This window comes from Notamacropus eugenii, chromosome 2 (genome assembly GCF_028372415.1).
Source record: "Notamacropus eugenii isolate mMacEug1 chromosome 2, mMacEug1.pri_v2, whole genome shotgun sequence".
Classification (NCBI taxonomy): domain Eukaryota; kingdom Metazoa; phylum Chordata; class Mammalia; order Diprotodontia; family Macropodidae; genus Notamacropus; species Notamacropus eugenii.
In genome coordinates, this window is record NC_092873.1 from 241,871,685 (window position 1) to 241,894,381 (window position 22,697).

The 22,697-nt window shown below is 38.8% G+C and overlaps 1 protein-coding gene across 1 annotated transcript in view; it reads right to left on the reverse strand.

Moving 5' to 3' along the window:
• Window positions 1-1,022: 1,022 nt before the first annotated feature.
• The window catches only part of LRP11 (LDL receptor related protein 11), a 94,308-nt gene continuing 72,633 nt past the window's right edge, over window positions 1,023-22,697 (reverse strand). Inside the window, exons 6-8 of the mRNA XM_072643683.1 lie at window positions 19,839-19,895; window positions 8,381-8,479; window positions 1,023-3,225 (exon numbers count right to left, since the gene is read on the reverse strand). Of these exons, the coding sequence (XP_072499784.1) occupies window positions 3,071-3,225; window positions 8,381-8,479; window positions 19,839-19,895 (311 nt within the window). The 3' untranslated portion in view covers window positions 1,023-3,070. The remainder of the gene's footprint in view (window positions 3,226-8,380; window positions 8,480-19,838; window positions 19,896-22,697) is intronic.

Here is a 22,697-nt window from a genome sequence, read left to right on the forward strand (position 1 = left end):
AAAAAAAGAAAATTAAAAAAGGAAAGTAGAAAAAAGAAAGGCAGAAATATCTGTATACCATGGAAAGAAAGGAAAAAAGAAAGGAAGGAAGAAAAAGAAATCTTTGCTCTCAAAGAGCTTAATGGAGAGATAGAAATACAAGATAAAACAAATGCCAGATAATCCGAGGAGGGAGAGAGCTCCAGCAATTCTAAGGAAGTGGAAACTGAGCCAGGTTTCGGAAGATGCTGATACATGAGTAATGTGGGTCTCTTTTTGTACCATCTGGCATCTCCACCTCTTTTTTCCCTTCTGTTAAATCCCTGCATTCCTTTAACCTTTTGGTCCCCATAGCAGTCTAGGGACTAGATACACATAGGCAGTTGTCCTACTTTGATATACCCTGGGGAGGGCTCTGGCTGCTGTAGGGTGTGGAAGTTCTAATAAAAACGTGGGGGTGACGGCAGAAAGATACATTCAAGTCCTTTTCAGGACTGGATGTAACTGAAGGCCTAGAAAAGTCATTAGAAGAAAGGATTCCAATTCTTAATATTTTAAAAGTTTTACTGATGCCATTACATCACAATCATCTCTAGCCATGCCACTCCCTAGTCCCTTCTCCATATCATTTTGATTATTTTGCTTATTGGAGAGACAGAAGAGTAACTTAAGACTTGTAGCACCACGGCGACATAAACAACTAGCTTTTCTCTTCTTGAAATGAGAACTGAGAAGAAGATGGACTGGTGAATATGACTTAAGTTAGCTTGAAGAAAAATATTCTTTGATGGAGAAAGGGTTTTGATACAAAGTATTGCAAAGTGGAAGAATATCTTTCATCATTCAAAAGAAGTGAATAAATGAAATGATATAGATGCAGACCAAGGTAGGGATGGGGCATAGAGCCCATCCTTTCCTCACTTTTTTTTTTACCCACTCAAGCTTCTTGATCCTCTCCATCAAACTCTCCATTAGTACGTATACATAGTCATCTAATACTACTATTTAGTCATATTTATTTTGAATAAAAAAGAATATAAAAAGACAAGAATAAAATAGGGTTTATTGGAGCAATATTATTTTACATAGACAGCTTATTTTAAGTATTTGTATACCATGGCAATCCTAAAGTTGTTTTTTGTTTAAGTACAAAAAAAAAATGACGTACAGGAAGATGCATGCCTTATCTGTATCAATTTTATTGGCTATGGCTATGAGTGACATCCTTACACATGAAAATAAACTGCACGACATCATAGATAACATTTACATCTCTACAAACTGCCCTTGGGAGAAGCTTAACGCTTTGCTGGGTGCTAAAGGTGGAGTTGGCAAATGTCGAGTTTCTCAGGAAGCTGAGATGATGTCTTACTCGTACAATGTACTGAAAGATTGGCCTGAAAATCAAACTCATGGTTGCAGGAACAGCATTGACCTCAAAACTAGTGTTTTGTGATATTGTCATCAGGTATTTATCTCTACCAGAATTAAACTGTTTTAGTAGAGAGTCAGCTAGCCTTGTGGTTATCTAAACAAATCATTCTAGGACGTTTTTCAAAAGGCTTTGAAGATTTGCCACAGGCATGCATGGACACTTTTTGTTTGTTTTCGCAGTATGTGGAAGTAGCATGGCAGTGTGTGTGTGTGTGTGTGTGTGTGTGTGTGTGTGTGTGTGTGTGTGTGTGTGTGTGTCTGCCCAATAGGTCATGTCAGTATTAACTGAACACCAGAATCACATAAATCCTTCAAGATACAGCAGACCAAAGAGGATGAGTGACTGAGTCAGCTGAAGGCTGCTATGTCTGAAAATTTTAGCAAGTCCTAAAACGTGTATACTTGATGTTGGGTGGCAGAATTCAACTTATAAAATGTGAATTTACAGAGCAAAAGAGAACTTAAAAATTAAATTCTAAGAACTGGTATGTTTTACTAAACCAAGGAACTGTGGCTATCTCAAGTGGCTTGAGATCTTTGTCAACATTTTGCCTGAAAATACACTGAAAGTGCTTGTCTTTTCAGTCTGACTTCATTTTCTTTGATGAACAAAGAATCCTGTTGAAATGTGGTGAATATGTAAATGGCCCGGCTGTGCTCTTAAGGAAAGCAAGATGTTAGACATAACAGAGAACTAATGTGGATCATATTAGGAACTCTCAAAAAATGTTAATTGCTGAATCAATGGCAAGAGAAATTAGAATAAGGAAAACGAACAAATTCTTCCTATAAACCTCTCTCTCCTACCTACCCCACCTTCAGTTTAAACTCCTGCACCACCTTTTCCCTCTCATTCTCTGGCCTCTTCTAAGTCAAATTCAAACCAAGTTCCCTATAATTATTTTACCCCCTATCTCCTTATTTCCCTCACCTGCTCATTGATGTTTGAAATTCATTTAATGGGGAACAAAGCCTTTCTTTTGACAAAGAGAAGAGTCAAAGTACAAATCTGCAGAAGTAACATGTTGACAAATTCACACTAAAGTAGAAATGACTATATGAAATTTATTCCTGAGAGCAGGTTTTGATGAGGAGTGAGGGGGAAGGCACTGAGTACCCAAAATGGAGAGGGGACAGGAAGAGTGGAGAAAGGGGAGGCTGGGCTGCCCAAGAAAATCTTCATATACTTTTTATTTGGCCCTGGTTCTCAATATATATGTATAGAACTATCTATATTATCTATGTATATGTATATATACATACACACACACACATATCTGTATCAGTGGGTGAGATGAAATGCGCACACTGCCACGTAATGGCCATCTCCCTGAGCTGCTGTATATTGCCTGCATGAACGGATTACATGACATACCTCTATTTTCAGGCACAGCTTACTATAATCAGTCTTTGACTTCTATTTTATTTTAATCCCATGAGCAACTATACATACATCAATAGTTATCGAGTACTGTCAGAGGAGGAGATTTCAACTACAGCTAAAAGGAAGAAGACTAAAAGGTTTTGGATTTGACAAGGATTTTTTTTTAATATTCTCAGTGTTAGCACAAGTCCAAAAAAATTTAATTTTTAGAATCAGACACCTAGATAAATTATCGTCGGAAACACCCTCTTCAGCCACTAAGAAACATGTTTCTCATAGGTACATCCCATTTATGAGGTAGTCCGATTCCTCAGATGTTATGGGCCGGGCTTTTTTGAGTTTCTGTCTTACCCATCGAAGTCGGCAAGCAATCATGAGGAGGAGCAAAGCAGTGATGGCCAAACCTAGTGCCAGGGGCAAGACTGCGCCTGCAATAAGGTTCAGAAGAAGAGGGGGTGTCAGTGACACATGGGATTGCCTATTTGGAGGTAGGAAAGTCTAGCCTTTTGCACACTGAGAACGAACTCTATCTATTTCACTGCTCAAGTTTCCTGATTGTTCTCTTGTCACGATGATGCTTCCCCAGTTTGCTGTGACCCACTTACAGGAATACTTCTGTGAATAAAATACTGACTGTACTATTACATTTATGGATCAATGCAGAAGTATCCTAATTTTTTTTTAATGCAGGAGAGACTTCTGAATTCTGATTTGAACTTTAGTTATAGGAGGAAATGGCAAACCACTCCAGTATCTTTGCCAAGAAAACCCAGATGGGGTCATGGAGAGTCATACACAACTGAAACGACTGAATAACAAAAAACTCTCCATATAATTCTATAATCCAGGGTGTCTCAAAAATCTTAGTGTGGGTTTAAGCTACAAGGCTTAAATCAGACACTGTATGCTGATCTCTTAACTTCACAACATGCTGGCTTAATTTTGGCTGAGTGTGGAGGTTCTGAGGTTAAGCAAATCTCTGCTCTTCATCTATTGGTCTGGTTTCCTCCTGATGCTGTGCTTGTTTTAGGTATGGTCTGAAAAAAAACTCATTTCCTATCCTAGTTGTGACATCAGTTAGAGGACTATGGGAAAATTACTTAAGCCTCAGTTTCATTATCTGTAAGACAGCAATAATAATGCATTTGTTACCTACCTCATAGAGTTATTGTGAAGATCAAATTCATGTAACATACTATGTCAACCCTATGAATGCCAACTATAATTATCAGTTATTACTTGGATTCTCAGACTGGAATAGCCTTTATAAGCTTGGGAGGATGTGGGAGAAATTAAATATGGTTCAGCTTAAATGGTGCAGTGGTTAGAGTACTATGCCTGAAGTCAGTAAGACTCATCTTCCTGAGTTCAAATCCAGTCTCTGACAGCTAGTGTGACCCTGGACAAGTCACTTAATCCTGTCTGTAAAATGAGCTGGAGAAGGAAATGGCAAACCAGTCCAGTATTTTTGCCAAGAAAACCCCAAATAAGGTCATAAAGAATTGGATGTGACCAAATAACAAGAACGACAAAGTTTCATAGACTTATTTTTCTCTAGTCAACATCCACCAGCAGTTCTTAAACTTACAAATTCCCCCACCAGGCCTGGTTTAGAGATGGTACAGTAGGAGCTATTTTTAGCTACAAAGGTCTTGCCAGCTGGTGCAACCAGAGAACAGAGGAACATACAGGACAAGTCTGGACTGGCTTCATAGCTAGTGGGCTAAAAATAGCCATTAGAGGTTTGAACACAAGAAGAGTTCCTATACTTCTTGGGACACTCAGATATCACTAGAATCACAAATAACAAGAGCTCATATTTATAGCCCTTTACAACAAGCCCTTAACAATCCTGTGGGGTATGTAATGATAAAGGTGACGTACATAGAGAGTTAAAGTTTGCAAAGCACTTTTATTTTTATATTAAAAATTTTAAATTAAAATGTTTTTATTACTCTATATTTGACATACACCAATTAACATGAGCATTTCTATTTGCAAAAAACAGATAAAGACTGCTTTGGAGAATGGGAATCTCTATTACCAATAACTTGCCTTTTTAAAAAAAAAGCATATAATTAATTCAATATCATTTTAAAGCTATACTGCTTGTCTGGGTCTCCTTCTAAATCTTCTGTTTTTCCTCTTGTATTTTTTACATGTCCCAATTATTTCTTTTTCATTCCTTTCTATGTTTTTTTTTTAAATCATTAAAAATATTTGCTTCATTCCTATGTCACTGCCATCAATTGTGACTGCTTTTCAGTTGTGTCTGACTCTTTATAACTCATTTGAGGTTTTCTTGACAAAGATACTGGACTGGCTTGCCATTTCCTTCTCGAGCTCATTTTTACAGATGAGGAAATTGAGGCAAACAGTATTAAGTGACTTCCCCAGGTTCACAAAGCCAATAAGTGTCTAAGGCTGGATTTGAACTCAGGAAGATGAGTTCAGTACTCTATCCACTGTGCCACCCAGCTGTCCCCAACCCCCCATCAATACCATACACAAATATAAATTCTTCCTTTGTGATAAATTAGTATAGAAAAACAAATCTGCATATTGGTCATATTCAAATATATACATGGATGTAAGATATATGTGTATTCTGCATCTTGTGTCCATCATCCCTCCATCAGGAAGTGGGCAGAATACGACATCATTGGCCCCTGTGCCATCCTATTCATTGTATTGCTCTGGTTTCAAAAGTTACAGGCACTTTTACCAACTTTAGTTCATTTGATCTTCACAACAACCCTTTGAGGTAAGCGCTATTATTATCCTCATTCTGTAGTTGAGCAAACTGAGGCAGATAGGTTTAAACAAGTAAATAAGCCAGTAAATATCTTAGGCTGGATTTAAACCGAGGTCTTCCTGATTCTAGGTCCAGCACTATATCCACTTAGTTGCCTCAAGATGGACAGGGAATTTTGATTTATGGTTAGTTTTCTTGAAGTCAAGAAAACCTGGGTTTAAGTTCTGTTTCTATCACACACTGTCTCTGTGACCCTGGACAGATCACTTAACCTCTAGGCAATGCTCTAAGACTATACAAGGTACAAGGTACAGACAAGGTATCAACTTGCATTGCCTAAAGGAGCTTCCTCACTGGAGAGCTCCTTATATCAATGAAGTCACGGGGAAATATCTTGATCCTATAACTAAGCCAAGCACTGTGTTAGGGGCTACAGATAGAGTGTAACAGTTCCTTCTTTTAAGGAGCTCAGATTCTATTTAGGGGGAGACACCAAACATAGGACAGTTTTGCTTTAGGGCAGACTAGACCAGTGGTTCTAAGGGTGCAGCTACAGGGATTGTGGCAGCCCCAGGTATCCTTCAGGCATCTTTGCAGTCAGATTCTCAGTGTCTGGGAGCTTGGGAGTTGTATTGGTGGGGCAGCTGGTAAGGCTTGGTGCTTCTCCATCTTACAAGAGGAATGATAACTGATGACCCCCTACCCATCCAAGTGATATGAGTGATCAAGTCCATGTGGCAAGAGTGGTAGAGGGTTGGGAAGCAGGGAGTAGGCCAGAGGAGTGAAGCAGACTTTAGTTTGGGATCTGACCCCTGGCTAGGGGAGATGAGGAGGGGCTTAGAAGGGGAAGCCCACAATACCTGCCTCCTGAATGGAGGAATTCTGGGGGTAGGGAGGCCAGGAGCTGCAAACTCCCATCTGATAATTCAGGTAACAAAGATACTTAACTCACAACATGGATTAAAATGAGAAAGTTATTCAGGGAAAGTCACTTCGGTACAGTGACAATAAAACAGAGGGAATTCCGGAAACTCTCTAATTTGTGAAATCAGAGTTGAGACCATTCTTTGATATCATGAAAAGTGAAATCTCACAGAATGCTTGAGTTAGCAACTTCCTCGTGTGAGTTTCAGTGAAAATGACTCTTAACCCTGACATATAGCATTCTGCAGTATAGTGTAAGCTTCTTAAGGACAGGAATACTTTTTTGTTTTGTTGTTGTACCCCAAGTGCCCAGTATAGTGTGTTACATATAACAGGTACTTAATAATTGCTTTCAGGATTGGAGTGAACTCTTAGGACCTAGGTGGCCAGCTAGGAATGTAGTTTATTAATTTTTTTTTCAGCTTGTATAACTTGAAAACTAAGCTGTGTTTATTCCTCCCTCCTAAAGCAAACCAAGTTATTTTTTTTTAGTGACCTCCTGTGAAACTAAATTCTACTTGTTGGTCACATGGCAGCCGAGGAAATATTTTTTATTCTCAAACTATGGCATCACCTGCAGATGACCTACATTTCCTCTACTCTAGGTTAGTGGATTTTATTTTGTACTTAGAAATCAAAATGCATTTGTCTGTCAATTGCTGAGGGGTAAATGATCATAGAGAAAATTTAGCAGTTAGCTTTAGAGCCCCAACCTGTCTAGATTTAGCCAATGTGCACATATCATTGATAATATAATTGGCACTGACAATCCAAGGTTAAAGTAAAATGCTTTCTTAATTAGTCAGTCTACAAGCTTGACACCATATCATTTCCCTCTTCCTTTTTTTCCTACCCCAAATTAATGACCTCTTTTCACTTAGAGAATTATAGAATATTAGGGCTTATCATCCTGGGAGAATCACTTTACCTTTCTGAACTTCTGTAAAAATATGGGTTCCTATAGTTTGAGCATAAAAGAACCACAGAGGGCACCTGTTTGTCCTTCATTCTTGAAGAGGATCAGGGCATCAGGGAGGTGATGCCATGACTTGCAAGTGAATTGGATTTAAGTGAGGGAGGGCTGTGTAAAGTCACCAGCCTCACTTTTTCCCCTGAAGCCATCTGTGTCCAGTGGCAAGACATAAATCAAGATGACTGAAGATGCTCCTACCCCCTTCATTTTACAGAACAGAAAACTGAGGCTCAAAAACATGGCGTCACCCAAGGTCACCCAAAGAGGGAGCAGCAGGAGTGCTGCTGAGCCCAAGTCGTCCTTCTTTAAATCCATCTCTCTTTCCAGTGTTCTAGCTTTCTGGCTCTAGCATCCTAACTCTATGTTAATAACAAAAGTTCACAATTTGATAGTCTTGTACGGTTTTATAATTCAGAAAGTATTTGCACTACTTCGCAGGTCTTACAAACATCAGGATCACTATTTTACAAATGAGAAAGCTGAGACTTAGGGGGCAGAAATGACCTGCCCAAAGTTGCAAAGCCACTCAAAGGCAGAATCAGGGTTAGAATTCTAGCCTCCTGGAAGGTTAGTAATCTTTTTATCACACAATAATAACTCAATTTTCGATAATGTGTTCATGCTTGTGTTTTCCTCATAGCTAACATTTACATGAAGCTTTAAGGTTACATAGTGATTTACATCTATTATCTCATTTGATACTCAAAATAATCCTGTGAGGAAGGTAGTGCAAGTACTATCCCACTTTTACAGATAAGGAAACCGAGTCTCTAAGAACTCTTAAGAATTTAATGCTCAACATCATACAACCAGTAAGTATCTGAAGCAGGGTTTGAACCCAGGTCTTCCTGACTTTAGATTCTATAAAGTGATTTCAAAATATGAGTGTAAACTACTGTTTTTACTAAAACGCAGATAAGATTTTTCTTACCTGTTTCTGGGATTGGATGTTCTCCTATTCGATTGTTCTTTGACTCAGGAATATAATTTCCATTTTTCTTGTCTATATCTTTCCCTGAGGAGCTGCTGTCTGGGGAAATAAAAAAAGAGACATAAATGCATTCAGTTGAAGTGGTGCAAGAAATAGATTGATTACCACCCTTCCCTACTCTCAATCCCCCAACCTCCACCATCTTGGAAAAAGAGGAAAAAAAACTTTAATGGAAAATAAAGTCAGATCCCAAACCTATCTAAATAAGCTTGGTTCATTACGTCTTTTGAATTTATTTTTGGCCTTTGAATTCTATTGATATCCTATGCTTATTATTGCCAGACAGTTGGACTTTGGTGAGGAAGACCTGAATTCCAATCTTGCTTTAGACACTTAGTTATGTGGCCCTGAGCAAGTCATTTAAGCTCTTTTAACCTCATTCTTCTCATCTATAAATTGTAGATAATAGAAGCACTACCTCCCAAGGAAATTGAGATGAGTATGTTGTTTTATCCTTCATTCTAAGACTATGACATCGGAGAGGTGATGCCATGACTTGCAAATGAATTGGATTTAAGTGAGGAAGGGCTATACAAAGTCACTAGCCTCACTTTCTCCTCTGGAGTCATCTGGGTCCAGTGGCAAAACATAGATTCGGACGACTGGAGATAGCCCAGAGAGGATCAGATGAGTTGGTAAATGTAAATCACTTTATAGACCTTAAACCCTCAAGAAATGTCTGCTATTCTGTTCCTGTAATTTATAATCATGAATACAGTAGCCTGAATTTCCACAGGACTCTTCATATTTCAAAGTGATTTTGTATATATCATTTTATTTTAATGATTTAATTAAGCCAACCCAGAAAATGGATATTTTCTCTTTGTTGGATTTTTCTTTTTGGCTGAATTTTAGTTTATTTATCAGTCTTTTTCTCTCTGATTCACTTGAAATCTCCATTAATTCTAATGTGACTTAGAAATTTTGAAAGGAAGAACAAAGTCTCCAATTGGTAAAAATCAACACTTTGACTTAATAATCCATTACTCAGCAATGACTTTCAATTACAGAGAAGGCAGGGCAAAATGCAATAGAAATAAAACCATAGAGTTTTCCCCCAGATCTGCAGAGGCCACAATTATGCTGATTGATCACTTTATCTATACGATGCTCATCTCTCTTTTCCATATAGCTTATCTTCAATTAATTGATCAACAAGCATTTAACTACTTATTATGTACTAGAAGGCAGCCAGGTGGATGGAGTGCTGGGCCTAGCATCAGGAAGACTCATTTTCCTGAGTTCCTTACCAAGAAAATCCCAAATAGGGTCACAAAGATTCATAACAGTAACATCATAATGTGCTAAGCTCTGGGAATACAGACAGAAAAATAAGGAAAATGACTACTCTCATAAAGGTTACATTGTATCAGGAAAGATACATGTAAGAAAGAGAAGAAAGGGAAATAATGTAACATGACACCAGAAAGCCAGGTCATACCCAGGTTGTAAAGGGCTTTAAAAGCCAAACAGAAGAATGTTTTCTCCTAGAAGTAATGGGGAGCCATGGGAGTTTATTGAGTAGGAGAGTGACAAGGTCAGATCTGTGCTTAAGGAAAATCATCTGGGCATCTTCGTGGAGAATGAATTGTAATGGAGAGAGAATTGAGGCAAGGAGACAAATTACGAGGCTTTTGCAATAGTTTGGACAAGAAGTGATGAGGTCCTCCATGAAGGGGGTAGTTGTGTGAATAAAGAGGAGTTGGATATGAGACATATTGTGGAGGTAGAAATAGCAAGATTTGGCAAATGACTGGAAAAGTAAAGTGAGGAAGACTGAAGAATCAAATACAACACAGAAGCTATGAACCATGAAAACCATAAGAATATTGGTACCTTTAACCAAGGAGAGTGGTTTGGTAGAAGGACAGGTTTGTAGAGGAAGATAATGAGTTCAGTTCAGGACATTTTGAGTTTACCTATCCAATAGATGGTTGGTGATGTGGGAAAAAAATTGGCATTGGATATTGTGAGAAATGAATATTTCTCTCTTGTGTTTAATAATTAATTATTGTATTAGAAACAAGTTTGTTTTTTTTCTTTCCTTTTCAACTTCTTTATCCAGAAACCAACCAGTGTGGGAAATCTCTCTTAAAGATTTACTCAGGTCAAGATCTAATCAGACAGTAAAACAAATTTTAAATTTGGGCTGACAAGGTGTATTTCTGCTCATTGTGTTTGCTCAGACAGGTCTGGGAAAAGGTTGATTCCCCCTTTTGTCAAGATAGGTGATATGGAAATCGACGGCTCTTTGACCAAACTTTGGGTGCCCCAAGTCACATACCCGAAGACCCTCATTTTAATATAGCCCATCTCCCACTGTGTTAACTGATCAGAGTTGATTGGTATTCCTGAGGAACACTTACTCTTTGAAGGGCATGTAAACTGTGAGTCCACAGCCATGAGGGGTCTTTGGTCTAAGAGAGATGGCCAAATGATCATCCTTTTATTAACAAATGTGCTGGTCTTATTAATAAAATGATTAAATTACCCAGAAACTAGGTCTCTTAATTTTTTTTTAAATTATCACAGTATGGAGATTCATGAATTATCTGCAGAGGGATTTTTAAATGTGTGGGAGCTGATGAGATCACCAAGAGTGCAGAAAAAGAGAACATTATTAATATTAATGAGCATTACAATGACTTACAGCATAGGCAGGCAGACAAATTTGCTTGCAATGGTATGATTTTAATAGGATTTTGAGTGTTATGTAAATGTTTTCATAGTTGCGGGGATGACACCAAGAATTTAGTTGGGAAAGATTATTTTTGTGCTCATTTTTAATACTTGAGGGCATGTGTATGTCCAGTAATCAACGGACATGTATGAAAACCTACAAATGAAGTGGTACTCAATGTCAAGGAGAGACTGCAATTCAATTAGGATAATTTTTTTAATGACTGAGTCTCCTCAGCTGGAAATATAGGGAGCATTTATAGGCCCAGTTCCACTACTGATTCAGCAAGGGAGCTTAAACTTATTCTGTTTCTGACTCATTTCTGTTTTCTTGACCCCTTCTTTGGTTGTCCACTGCTTCTGCAGGCTCACCATATTAGTACCAAACTTAGTTTGGATACCCGATCTTCATAGCTCAGTATAGCTCAGAACTCCCCAGTTTGAAAGATCCACCAGTCTTAGTTTTTCCAGTAGCAAGGATTATAGAATGCACCACCACATTGAAAGGATAACTTTCTTTGAGTAGTAGAAGTGACTTTGTTGAGAAGAGGTTGCCTTGAAACATAAAGATAATAAAGGAATGGAAAATGATAAAGGTTAAAATGGCTCTAATGGCCCTGGGAAAATGTTAGTCTTAATGGCTCTCCAGTGGTAATGTTTTATTGGTATTGAACGTAAAGGACTAGAAATACATTTTCATGAAGTATGGTGGCTATTTTGAAAGGTTAAAGTATCTCAGCTGTGGAAATGGCTGAAAAGAGTGTTTACATTAAATTGTGAACTATTATTTCTGAAGTACCTGTAGGAAGAGGAGGATTTAATGGTACTCCTTGAGGATGAAGAAGAAAAAAGGGGATTTTCATAGGTCTCCACCCTAATTATAGCACGAGAAAAGAAAGGAGAAAGAGACCCTAATCAAACACTGTTAATTTCTTGCTTCTCTTTCCCAACTATGTCTTCCTAACTTTTCAATAACTTGACCTGAAATCAGTCCTGATAAAAGAAAAAAGGTAATGAAAATAGGCTCAACCCCTCTAAAAAGGTCCTCCCCTAGAGAAATCGAGATGAGAAGTATGGCTTTGAGTCTTTTTATTCTTTGGGGATAATAGAGGGAGTTTGTTAAGTCCTCAAATGATGAGGGATTAACATTGGGAAATAAGAAGTAGGTCTGTAATAAAAATAGAATCTTCACTTGCAGGATGTCTGGACAAGAAATTTACTTATCCACAGTATACTTTCCATGGAAGCAATGGAAGCAAATGTCTAAATTGTTGTCAACAATTATTCAACTTGTAAACACTATTGGTTCTTCAAATTTTCATTTGCCTATAGCCACCACTGCCATGCAATTCTTTCATCCCACCTTTTCATGAGGCTGTATCTCTCTTTCTTGCCCAAGCAGGAAGGACAGTGGCCAATCACAGGCCTGATTCTTTGATGTACTCCTTTTAACTTGGACTGGTTCACCCCTCCTAAGGTAATCTCGAGGTCCTCTGCTCCCTGTGGCTCATCATATTGGTGCTGGACTTACTGTGGATACCTGATCTACTTTAATCTACTGCAGCTCAGAACTCCTGACTTCAAGTGATCCACTAGCCTGACTTTCCTCTACAGCAGAGATTACAGACATGTGTCACAACTCCTGGCCTTGTTCCATTCCCAGCATATTCTTTGGTGCTCCATATGGTTAGACTGCAAGGTGGCACAGCAGATAGAATGTCAGACCTAGAGTCGGAGGACCTGAGTTCAAGTGCGGCCTCAGACAACAACTAGCTGTGTGGCCAGGGGCAAATCACTTAACTCAGTTTGCCTTAATTTCCTCATCTGTAAAATGAACTGGAGAAGGAAATGGCAAACCACTTCTGTATCTTTGCCAAGAAAACCCTAAATGGAGTCACAAAGAATTAGGTATGACTAAATCAGCAACACAACAACAAATGGTTGGGCTGAGAGAATAACAAAATATGTGTAGACTTAGAATACTCTCACAACTCATATAATAATACAGCAACTCACATTTATAAAATGTTGTACATTTAGCAAAACACTTTTCTCACAACACTAATTGGTAGCTATTATAGATATTTCCCCATTCTACACATCACTCTGCCATAATAAAAAGAGTACTTAGTGTGGAGCCAGAGGACCTGAGTTCACATCCCCCAAATCATGCAATTTAATACTTATGTTACTTAGAAGTCATTTAACTTCCATGGGTCTTAGTTTCCTCATCTGTAAACTAGGGTGGAAGTTGGACTACATGACCTCTCAAGTTCTTTATGGCTATAAATCCATAATTTGGTGATCAGAAAACTGAGGATCAATTGAAATGAAGTGAATTACTCAAGATCACTCAACTAATAGGTACCAGAACTATGAAACCATCTGAATCTAAGATTTTTCTGACTAAATCCATTGCTTTCTCCACTGTACCATACTGCATCCCCATGGAAACAAATACAAAAGGGAACAGAATGGATAAATAAGACATAAGAACAATAACAGCTCAAATTTCTATATTGCTTTGAGGTTTTCAAAGTATTTGTCACACAATTATTTCATTTGATCCTCAACAACCCTGTAAGATAAGTGATAGCATTATTATTTTCATTTTCACATGAGGAAGCTGAGGCTGAAAGGTTACATGATTTCTTCATGGTCACCCAGCTAGAATGTGATAAGTGCTTTAGGTTATGCAATTGAGTTTCCAAGCAGTGGGTCTTTTAGAATAAGAATTGCTCTCAAATCCTAGGACGAAAGAAGTCAGAGCCAGAGCCTTAACATGAAGGGGGCTTTCCTCCAGGGCACTAAATTTGGAAGGTACTGACAACTCCTGCAGTTCTACAAAGCCTAGTGAGCAAGTGAACAAGAAAAATTGGTAATAGGAAGTTTCAAGATGGTGGGCAGGAGAAAGATCTTCCTCCATTCTGCCCCTTTCCTCAGTGCTAAAGCAGCCCCCATGTTTGCTGTCTCCATCTTCTCCCTCATCGGGTATTATTCTCTCCTCTTCTGTTAGTGGCATGGTTCATGTCACTTGCTCCTGATCATGTGTGTATGTGTGTGCATGTATGTATGTGTAAGTGTGCATGCATGTATGTATGTGTAAATGTGTATGCACATATGTGAAGAAAAATTACACACATACACAGATATGTATATATTTGAAGCAGCAGTGACCCTTCAAAAGAAGAAGTTAGGAAGGGTAGTTGCATGTAAACAAACATACAGAAAAGAGCAGGACAGCTAGGTGGTGCAGGAGATGGAGTGCTGGATCAGGAAGATGAGTCCAAATTCCACCTCAAACACTTACTAGCTTTGTGACCCTGGGTAAGCCACTTAACCCTGTTTCCTCCTCTGTAAAATGAGCTGGAGAAGGAAATGGCAAACCACTCCAGTAGCTTTGCCAAGAAAACTCCAAATGGGGTCATAAAGAGTCAGAGATGACTGAAATGAATGAATAACAACAAAAGAATAAACACAAAAGAAAGCCTCCTGGAAATTACAGAATTTTAAAAGTACTCAGAAGTTCAACTTTCAAGAATGCAAAGGACAGTTCTTTTACCAAAAAAAAAAAAAAAAGCCAACTGAGAAGATACCTATTAGCTGATACAGCTAATTTATCATCTTTGTAAAATTTTAATGAGAACGGTCCTGGACACAGATGGAGTTTATCACAGATGAAAACACAGGAAGGGAACTGACAGGTTTTTTTTCTTTGAACATCACACCATACCTTCAGAGCACTGCAACTGAGTAAAAGAGAGAATAGCCTACCACATATGATGACTGTATTTCTCAGATTGCTTTCAAGTCCCTTTGTAACCTGACCCTGCTGTGTCACGTTACACATTATTCTTTAACATGCATCCTTGCCTGTTGTCAGGCAGGTCTCCTCACTATCCCCAGCATACACTCTACACTCATTCCCCTCTCAGTGCCTTTCCTCCTCCTATATGCTGCCCCATTCATCATTCATTCAATCATTTTCTCATTCAAAACACTATGTGCAAAAAATTACACTAGGCACTAGGTGGTTAAAAAGGCTTATATAAGATATGGCCCCTTTCATCATAGATCTTGGAGTCTAACAAGGGGATGAGACGCATATATACAGAAATAACTCTATATTATATATATATATGTTATATGACTCTTTAAGTGTTTTTGTTACTACTTCACATCAGTGTCCCTAATCTGTTGCACTGATCAATCATTGTTATCCAGTACCAAATTGTTTCAATGATCATAGCTTTATAGTACAGTCTGAGATTTTGTTTTATGAATTCACATTCACAATTATGATAGCTAACTGTATATTTCCCTCCATTCTATTCTCTTATACTTGTCTTTCCCATTTTTACCTTGTCTCCTCCTCAAGAATCTGTTTTGTTTCTAACCACTGCTTTCCTTAATCTACTCTCCCTCTTATCCACAGATTGCTGCTGAACTCAGTCACAGTTAGTTCTCTGGGAGGTTCTGTAGGTTCAGAGTGAATGAACTATTGGTTCCCCATTTGTTGTGATCTCCTGCCCGGCTCATTCCAGTAAGAACTGGGGATTGGAATAAGGATTTCCAGACTATCCAAAGGCTTGCATTCTCAAACCCAATAAGTAATAGCAAACATAGTATACAGCAAAGTCTCAACAATCAAACTGGCGAATTTATATTAATTGAGACACAGGTTATAGTTTACCTCTGTTAAGTTATTTGTAATAGTGTAAATTAGGTTGCAAGAAGGAAGGTTTACTCTATTTCAGAGAACAAATGTGCATTTAAGACCTTCAGGCATTAATCAATTGAAAACTTATCAAGTGTTTTATGAGAGAAATTATTTTATAACTAATGATTTGGGAAGATCCAAGGTTCCCCCCTTTTCCTAAAGTCCTCATTTCAAAAGCTTATTCTCTGAAAATTGAACTTTCTTCTCAATCTTGGTCAGATCCCACCCAATCTTATAAGAAATCTTATCTAAATTGAATTCCTGCCCATTATGTCGCACTCAAGTAAGTTTGGGTGGAGGTAGATCCTTTGTCTAGATTACCTAAGGTTGGTGGTGGTCTGAGAGTAGAGATAGTCTCTTTACCAAGAGTGACATGATTTTACTTACCTCTCTTAGCCCCTCATGGGAGTGAGCCCAATTCTCATTTTAATATTCATTCTCTCATTAGTTGTTAAGCAGGGCAGCTAGGTGGTGCGTCGGATAAAGCACCGGTGCAGGAGTCAGGAGGACCTGAGCTCAAATCTCACCTCAGACACCTCACATTCACTAGCTGTGTGACCTTGGGCAAGTCACTTAACCCCAACTGCCTCATCCTGCATCATCTCCAGTCATCCTGAGGAATATCTGGTCACTGGATTCAGATGGCTCTGGAGGAGAAGTGAGGCTGGTGACCTTGCACAGCCCTCCCTCACTCAAAACAGGGTCAAGTACAAGTCATGTCATTGTTTCTCTGATGGCATGGTCTTCTTCGGCAACGAAGGATGAACATATACAGTGTTATATAACTATATATTTTATACATGAAGGATGAACACATACAGTGTTATACAACTATATATCTTATATATATAGATATATGCATATATCCATATATATATATACACACACAATTCATGATAAATGAATTGGAGAGCTATAAAAAAGTATTATGTTAGGGCCCAGGGGGAAGTTTATTACCACCTGGAAGGATTAGGAAAGATGAAGGTTACTTGAATTGAAAGGATAGTTAAGAACTCAAGAGGTGAGGAGTAGAAAGGAAGACATTCTGGGCAACAGGAACAGTGTGACAGAAGGCAGAGACAGGAAGGTGTGGAGTGTTTGGTTGTATGTAATCATCTTTGGCTATATTGCAGAATGTGGGGGCGGGGGAAAGAGGAGAAAAAATGGCCACAATAAAGCGGTGCCAGATTGTGGTGGGCCTTGAACACCAAGTAAACCATTTCAAACTTTACTCTCTACAAAATCCACATTCTGCCAATCCATCAGGGCCCATCTCAAAAGCCTGCTTCATCCATGAAGATTTCCCCTACTACTCAACTCCACAGTTGCATTTAGAGTAGGAAGAATACAAGTTTAGCACTGTTAGATGTCCTCTTTATGTTTCATAGAGGCAGCTAGATGGCTCTGTCAATAAGAGCGCTGGTCCTAGAGTCAGGAAAACCTGAGTTCAAATGTGGTCTCAGACAGTCTACCTGTATGACCCTGGGCATGTCACTTAACCCTGTTTGCCTGAATATCCTCATCCGTAAAATGAGCTGGAGAAGGAGATGGTAAAACACTCCAGCATCTTTGTGAAGAAAACCCCAAATGGGGTCACAAAGAGTTAGACATGACTGAAATGAATGAATATATTCATTTTGTGCATGCTGATTTTGATTATTAGTTTGATTATAAGTCACCTGAGGTTAGGGTCTTCTCTTATAGTTCTTTACGTCCTGTCTCACTGACATCTTTCCCTTGTTTTCTCCCTTAGTCCTCTTATCCATCGCTTCATCAGGTCTACAGTCTAATTTTCCTGTTTTGAAAGTGGAAGTACTAAAATGACAGAATGATTTCTCTAGCAGTTCTACTGAGAATAGCCTGAGTATTTCAAAGTGATTAGAGTTGGGATCTTAGTACTCCAACATTCTATAATTATCCTCTGCACTTTCAAGCTTTTGAATCCCAGGTGAATTTTGGCTACTGTCTATTCTGTTTTTGTAAATAGCATTTAATTTTTTCCAGTTACATGGAAAGATAGTTTTCAACATCCATTTTTATAAGATTTTTTCCAAATTTTTCTCCCTTCCTCCTTTCCCTTCCCCTAACCCAAGATGGCAAGCAATCTGATATAGGTCATACATAGGCGATCATGGAAACATATTTCCACATTAATCCTGTTGTGAAAGAAGAAAGAGAACAAAAGGGAAATGCCACAAAGAACAGAGAATAAAAATAGTGAAAATAACATGCTTCCATGAGCATTCAGTCTCCAGAGTTCCTTTTTTGGATGTGAATGGCTTTTTCCATCATGAGTCTTTTGGAATTGTCTTGGATCACTGTATTGCTGAGAAGAACCAAGTCAATCACAGTTGATCACTGCACAGTGTTACTGTTACTGTGTACAATGTTCTCCTGGTTCTGCTCATTTAACTCAGCATCAGTTCATGTAAGTCTTTACAGGTTTTTCTAAAATCTACCTGCTCATTATTTCTTATAGCACAATATGTTACATACCACAACTTGTTCAGCTATACCCCAAATGACTAAGGGCATTCCCTCAATTTCTAATTCTTTGCCACCACAAAAAGAGCTGCTATAAATATTTTTGGACATGTAGGTCCTTTTCCCTTTTGTATGATCTCTTTGGGAAACAGATTTAGTAGTGGTGCAGCTGAATCAAAGGGAGTGCATAATTTTATAGTCCTCTGGACATAGTTCTAAATCGCTCAAAATGGTTGGATCATTTCACAACTCCAGCCACAATGTATTAGTATCTCAATTTTCCCACATCTTCTCCAACATTTATCATTTTTCTTTTCTGTTATATTAGAAAATCTGATAGGTGTGAGGTGGTACTGGAGGGTACAGGCTCTGAAACCCCCCTGAACTCTCCCAAATGGTTAAGTCTCTGGCATTCACCTGAGGCATCCCAGTAATCCTCTCAACTGGCCTTTCATTGTCCCCATGCCCAATTCTCTGTTGCCCTTGACTTAGCACAGCCCTTCATTGTCTGTTACTTCCAGATCTACAACTGCCTATTTCCCAGTCTTGATCCTAGCCATATCCCATTTTCTTTGTCCAGGTGTTTGACCTTCAGTCACCCCAGCCTACTAGCCACTCCCATCAAGATCCTCTCTAGACCCCTCCTCCAGTCACTCCAGACTACTTGGCCACTCCTGGATCACTCCCACAGTCTTTCTGTATATAAGATACATCCTGTTTCCATTAAAGTGCTTAGATTCAATCTGGCCTACTTGCATTAGCAATATAAAGGTGAAATTCCTTAAGAGTCTGGCCAAGATGGAAGATTTTTAGAATCATACCCACCTTGGATAGCGTTTTGACAAACCTTGTTTTTCTTTGGTAGAAAGAAGGTTTGGGTCAAATACATTCAAGCAGGACCCATGTGTCACTATTTCAGGATCCCAGCACCCCTAAACCTCAATAGTACCTCAAGTTGTTTTAATTCACATTTCTTAATACTGCCTATTCTTAATAAAAATTAAACCTGACTCCCTCATGAATCTTTATTCCTTCTTCTCTTAGGGTTAAGGAGACATTTACAATGGAATCATTTTCAGACTTCCTTACACCCTCAGCATAAATCTGGCATTCTCTGTGTGAGTGTGCTGATAGGGTCTGGTCATGGCCTACTTGGCAAGACAAGTTTGTCATCTGGATAAACTCTACATGGTGGAATCCAGTCACTGTGGATCTTGAACCTGACACTCTGAAATCTCAGAAAGAGCTGGGGGCCCAGCATTACAATGTTACAGATTATGTTTCCTACTCATTTGCTTCTGATAGAGATAGAAACCCGGGAAGCTGCTGCCTCATTATCTCACCAACAAGCCGAAGAAAGCATTTTCCTTCTCATGGTCTCATCCTCCCTAGTCCAAACCTCCTCTCCCCCTACTCCCACACATCTTTGACCTTCATTTCCCTTCCTTTCTCCCACTGACCCACAAAATCAATTTGTAGCCACATTGAATTGAAAGAATTGAAAGAAGATCAAACCTGGCTTAGAGTGAGAGTGGGCTGATGGCTCTGTGGTAGTCTGCTGGGAAACTGCTCCTGTTTAACAAAAGAGAACAAGTTTAAGAAAAGGACACTAGAACAGCGATCCTCTGTTTTGGAAATCTCTTTTTGGGAGCAGAGGGCTCTAATTGTTTAAGGAATCTAGGTAGACGTTTTTCACTAGTCACAAGTGGGATGCCCAAGCACATCTTTTCATGGCCTTGAATATACATGGCTTAGAAGGAGGGCAGTCAGTTCTAGAGGGCCAATATTTTGTTTGATTGTGAGGGGGCATGATTTGGATTAGCCAGCAAAGGAAACTGAGGAGTGAGATCAGTAAAAGGAGAACCAGGAAAGAATAGCGTCATAAGAATTCAGAGAAGATATTGTTCTGGAGAAGAGAGTGGTCAAGCAGGAGAAGGAAGAAAAAAAGGGGAAAAATTTACATGATAACTTTATTAAGTATTTAAAAGGAATGGCAAACTATACTTAATAGATTTGCAGTTCATTTTCTTTTACTCTACTATGTTATGGAAATGCTTATTTTATTTCATAAATTAAAAATAAAATAAAATTTTTTCAAAAGAATGAGAACTGAGAAAAGAACCTCATATATGTTGATTAAAGTATCAGTGGTAACTTTGGAGACTGCAATTTCAGTTTCATGATTCAAAAAAGTCAACCGCAAAAGTACAGGACATAGGAGACACAGTTAGACAATAGCTTATGAAAAAGACCTGAGTTAACCATGTGACATGGTAGTCAAAAAAGCTAATGTGATTTTAGGTTACATTAAGAGAAGCATAGACTCTAGAATAAGGAGGTGATCATCCTGATGCACTCTGCCTTAGTTAAATCTAAATTGTTGTTTGGTCATTTCAGTCATGTCCAACTCTTTGTGACCCTATTTGGGGTTTTCTTAGCAAAGATACTAGAGTGGTTTGCCATTTCCTCATTTTTTAGATAAGGAAACCATTCACAAGTTGGTGTTCACTCCAAAGAAGTCAACTAGGATAGTGATAGTGCCTAGAAGCCCTATCAAGTTGCAGGGATCCATGATGCTTTGTCTGGAGAAGAGGAAAAGGGCATATATGACAATTATCTTCAAGTATATGAAAGGCTGTCATATAGAGAATGGATTAGATTGGGGCTACGGAGCACCAAGTAAGCATTTGAAATGGCAGATTTTGGATTCCTATAGAGGAAAACTTCCTAACAATTGTAGGTGTCCAAAAGTTAGATGGGCTTCTTAGAGTTAGGTCTTCCATCACTGAAGGTCTTCAATAGGAGGCTGGATTACTATTTACTGGAAATGCTGTTGAGGGGAATTCATATTCAGGTACAAGCTGCAGTAGAAAGAACCCTGCATTTGGAGTCAAAGGACCTGTGTTCATATCCTAGCTGGCTATTCACCACCTGTGTGACCTTGGGAAAGTCACCTCTCAATCTCTGAGCCTCCATTTCATCATTTGTAGAATGAGTCTGGTAAATCAAATGATCTCTGATAATAAACTTGTATACTTTTATGTTATCTTCTAGAAGATTAGTCTTCTAAACTTGTAGGATCAAGCAAACCACATGTGGCTTGAGATTTTTTTCTTTTTGAGGCAAATGGGGTTAAGTGACTTGCTCAAGGTCACATAGCTAATAAGTGTCTGAGGCCGAATTTGAATTCAGGTCCTTCTTACTCCAGGGCCTGTGCTCTATCCATTGTGCTACCTGGCTGCCCCCAGCTTGGAAATTTTAAGAGACCAACCAGGAAGTCAAAAGTGAGGCTGATTCAATAAAGAGTATCTTCAGGGTTATAAGAAATACCTTTGTATGCTAAACATATTTCATCTAAGTCCTCTGTTTTTCAGAATCCAGTAAAAGGAAAGACTGTAATCTTATATTTGGATCATCTTTGGTCCTGATTCATCTAGATAAATGAAATTATATTGTGCATGTTTTAACTGTAGCCTTATAAGGAGTCATCTATCTAGGGATAGGACCGTAGCCATGATTTCTTTGGTGTAGGAGCCACTTAGATGAGCAGATTTATAGTCTTACCGAGCTGCTTAGAGCACTTCAGGGTGAAATGACTTGCCCAGGGTCACAGAGACAGTATGTGTTAAGAGATCAGATTCAAACTCTGAGGACTGGTTGGAGTTAGAAGTTGGATTCAGACCCTGGTCCTGAGACCAGCTCTCCATCCATTACACCAGGCTTATCAAGGGAAAATAACAATGCACACGAGGAAAATAGCAAAGGATATTCACAGATTTAGAGCTGTTTTTGCTGTTCAGCCATTTCAGTGGTTCTCTGTGATCCCATTTAGGGTTTTCCTGGCAAAGATACTGGAGTGGTTTGCCATTTCCTTCTCCAGCTCATTTTACAGATGAGGAAACTGAGACAAACAAGGTTAAGTGACTTGCCCAGGGTCACACAGTGTCTGAGGTTGGGTTTGAACTCAGGTCTTCCTGACTCTAAGTCAGGCATGATAGCCACTGTACCACCTATCTGCAACCACTACCAACATAGCTTCACTTTGTCACTCATGCAGCTTCTGTGAATTTTCCTAAGACTTCAACTTGCTGATGATTTGGAAAGTGTTAGTTAATATAGCTCTACTTCCTTTCCATTTTGAATACAATATCTTGGAAAGATCATCCTTGCCAATTCAAATGGTTCTCTCCTCAACACTTGGAGGCTCTGTGTGGGCCTTTTTACTTTCACACTCACATAGCTTGGGCATCCTTCTAAGCATTTATCTTATTCATGGCTTTATAAAAGAAGCATGTAAGTAGAGTTGGTTTTATGGAGATGGAAATCACTGATGTGCAAGACACTCTGCGGAGGCTATAGAAGGCTCATAAACTA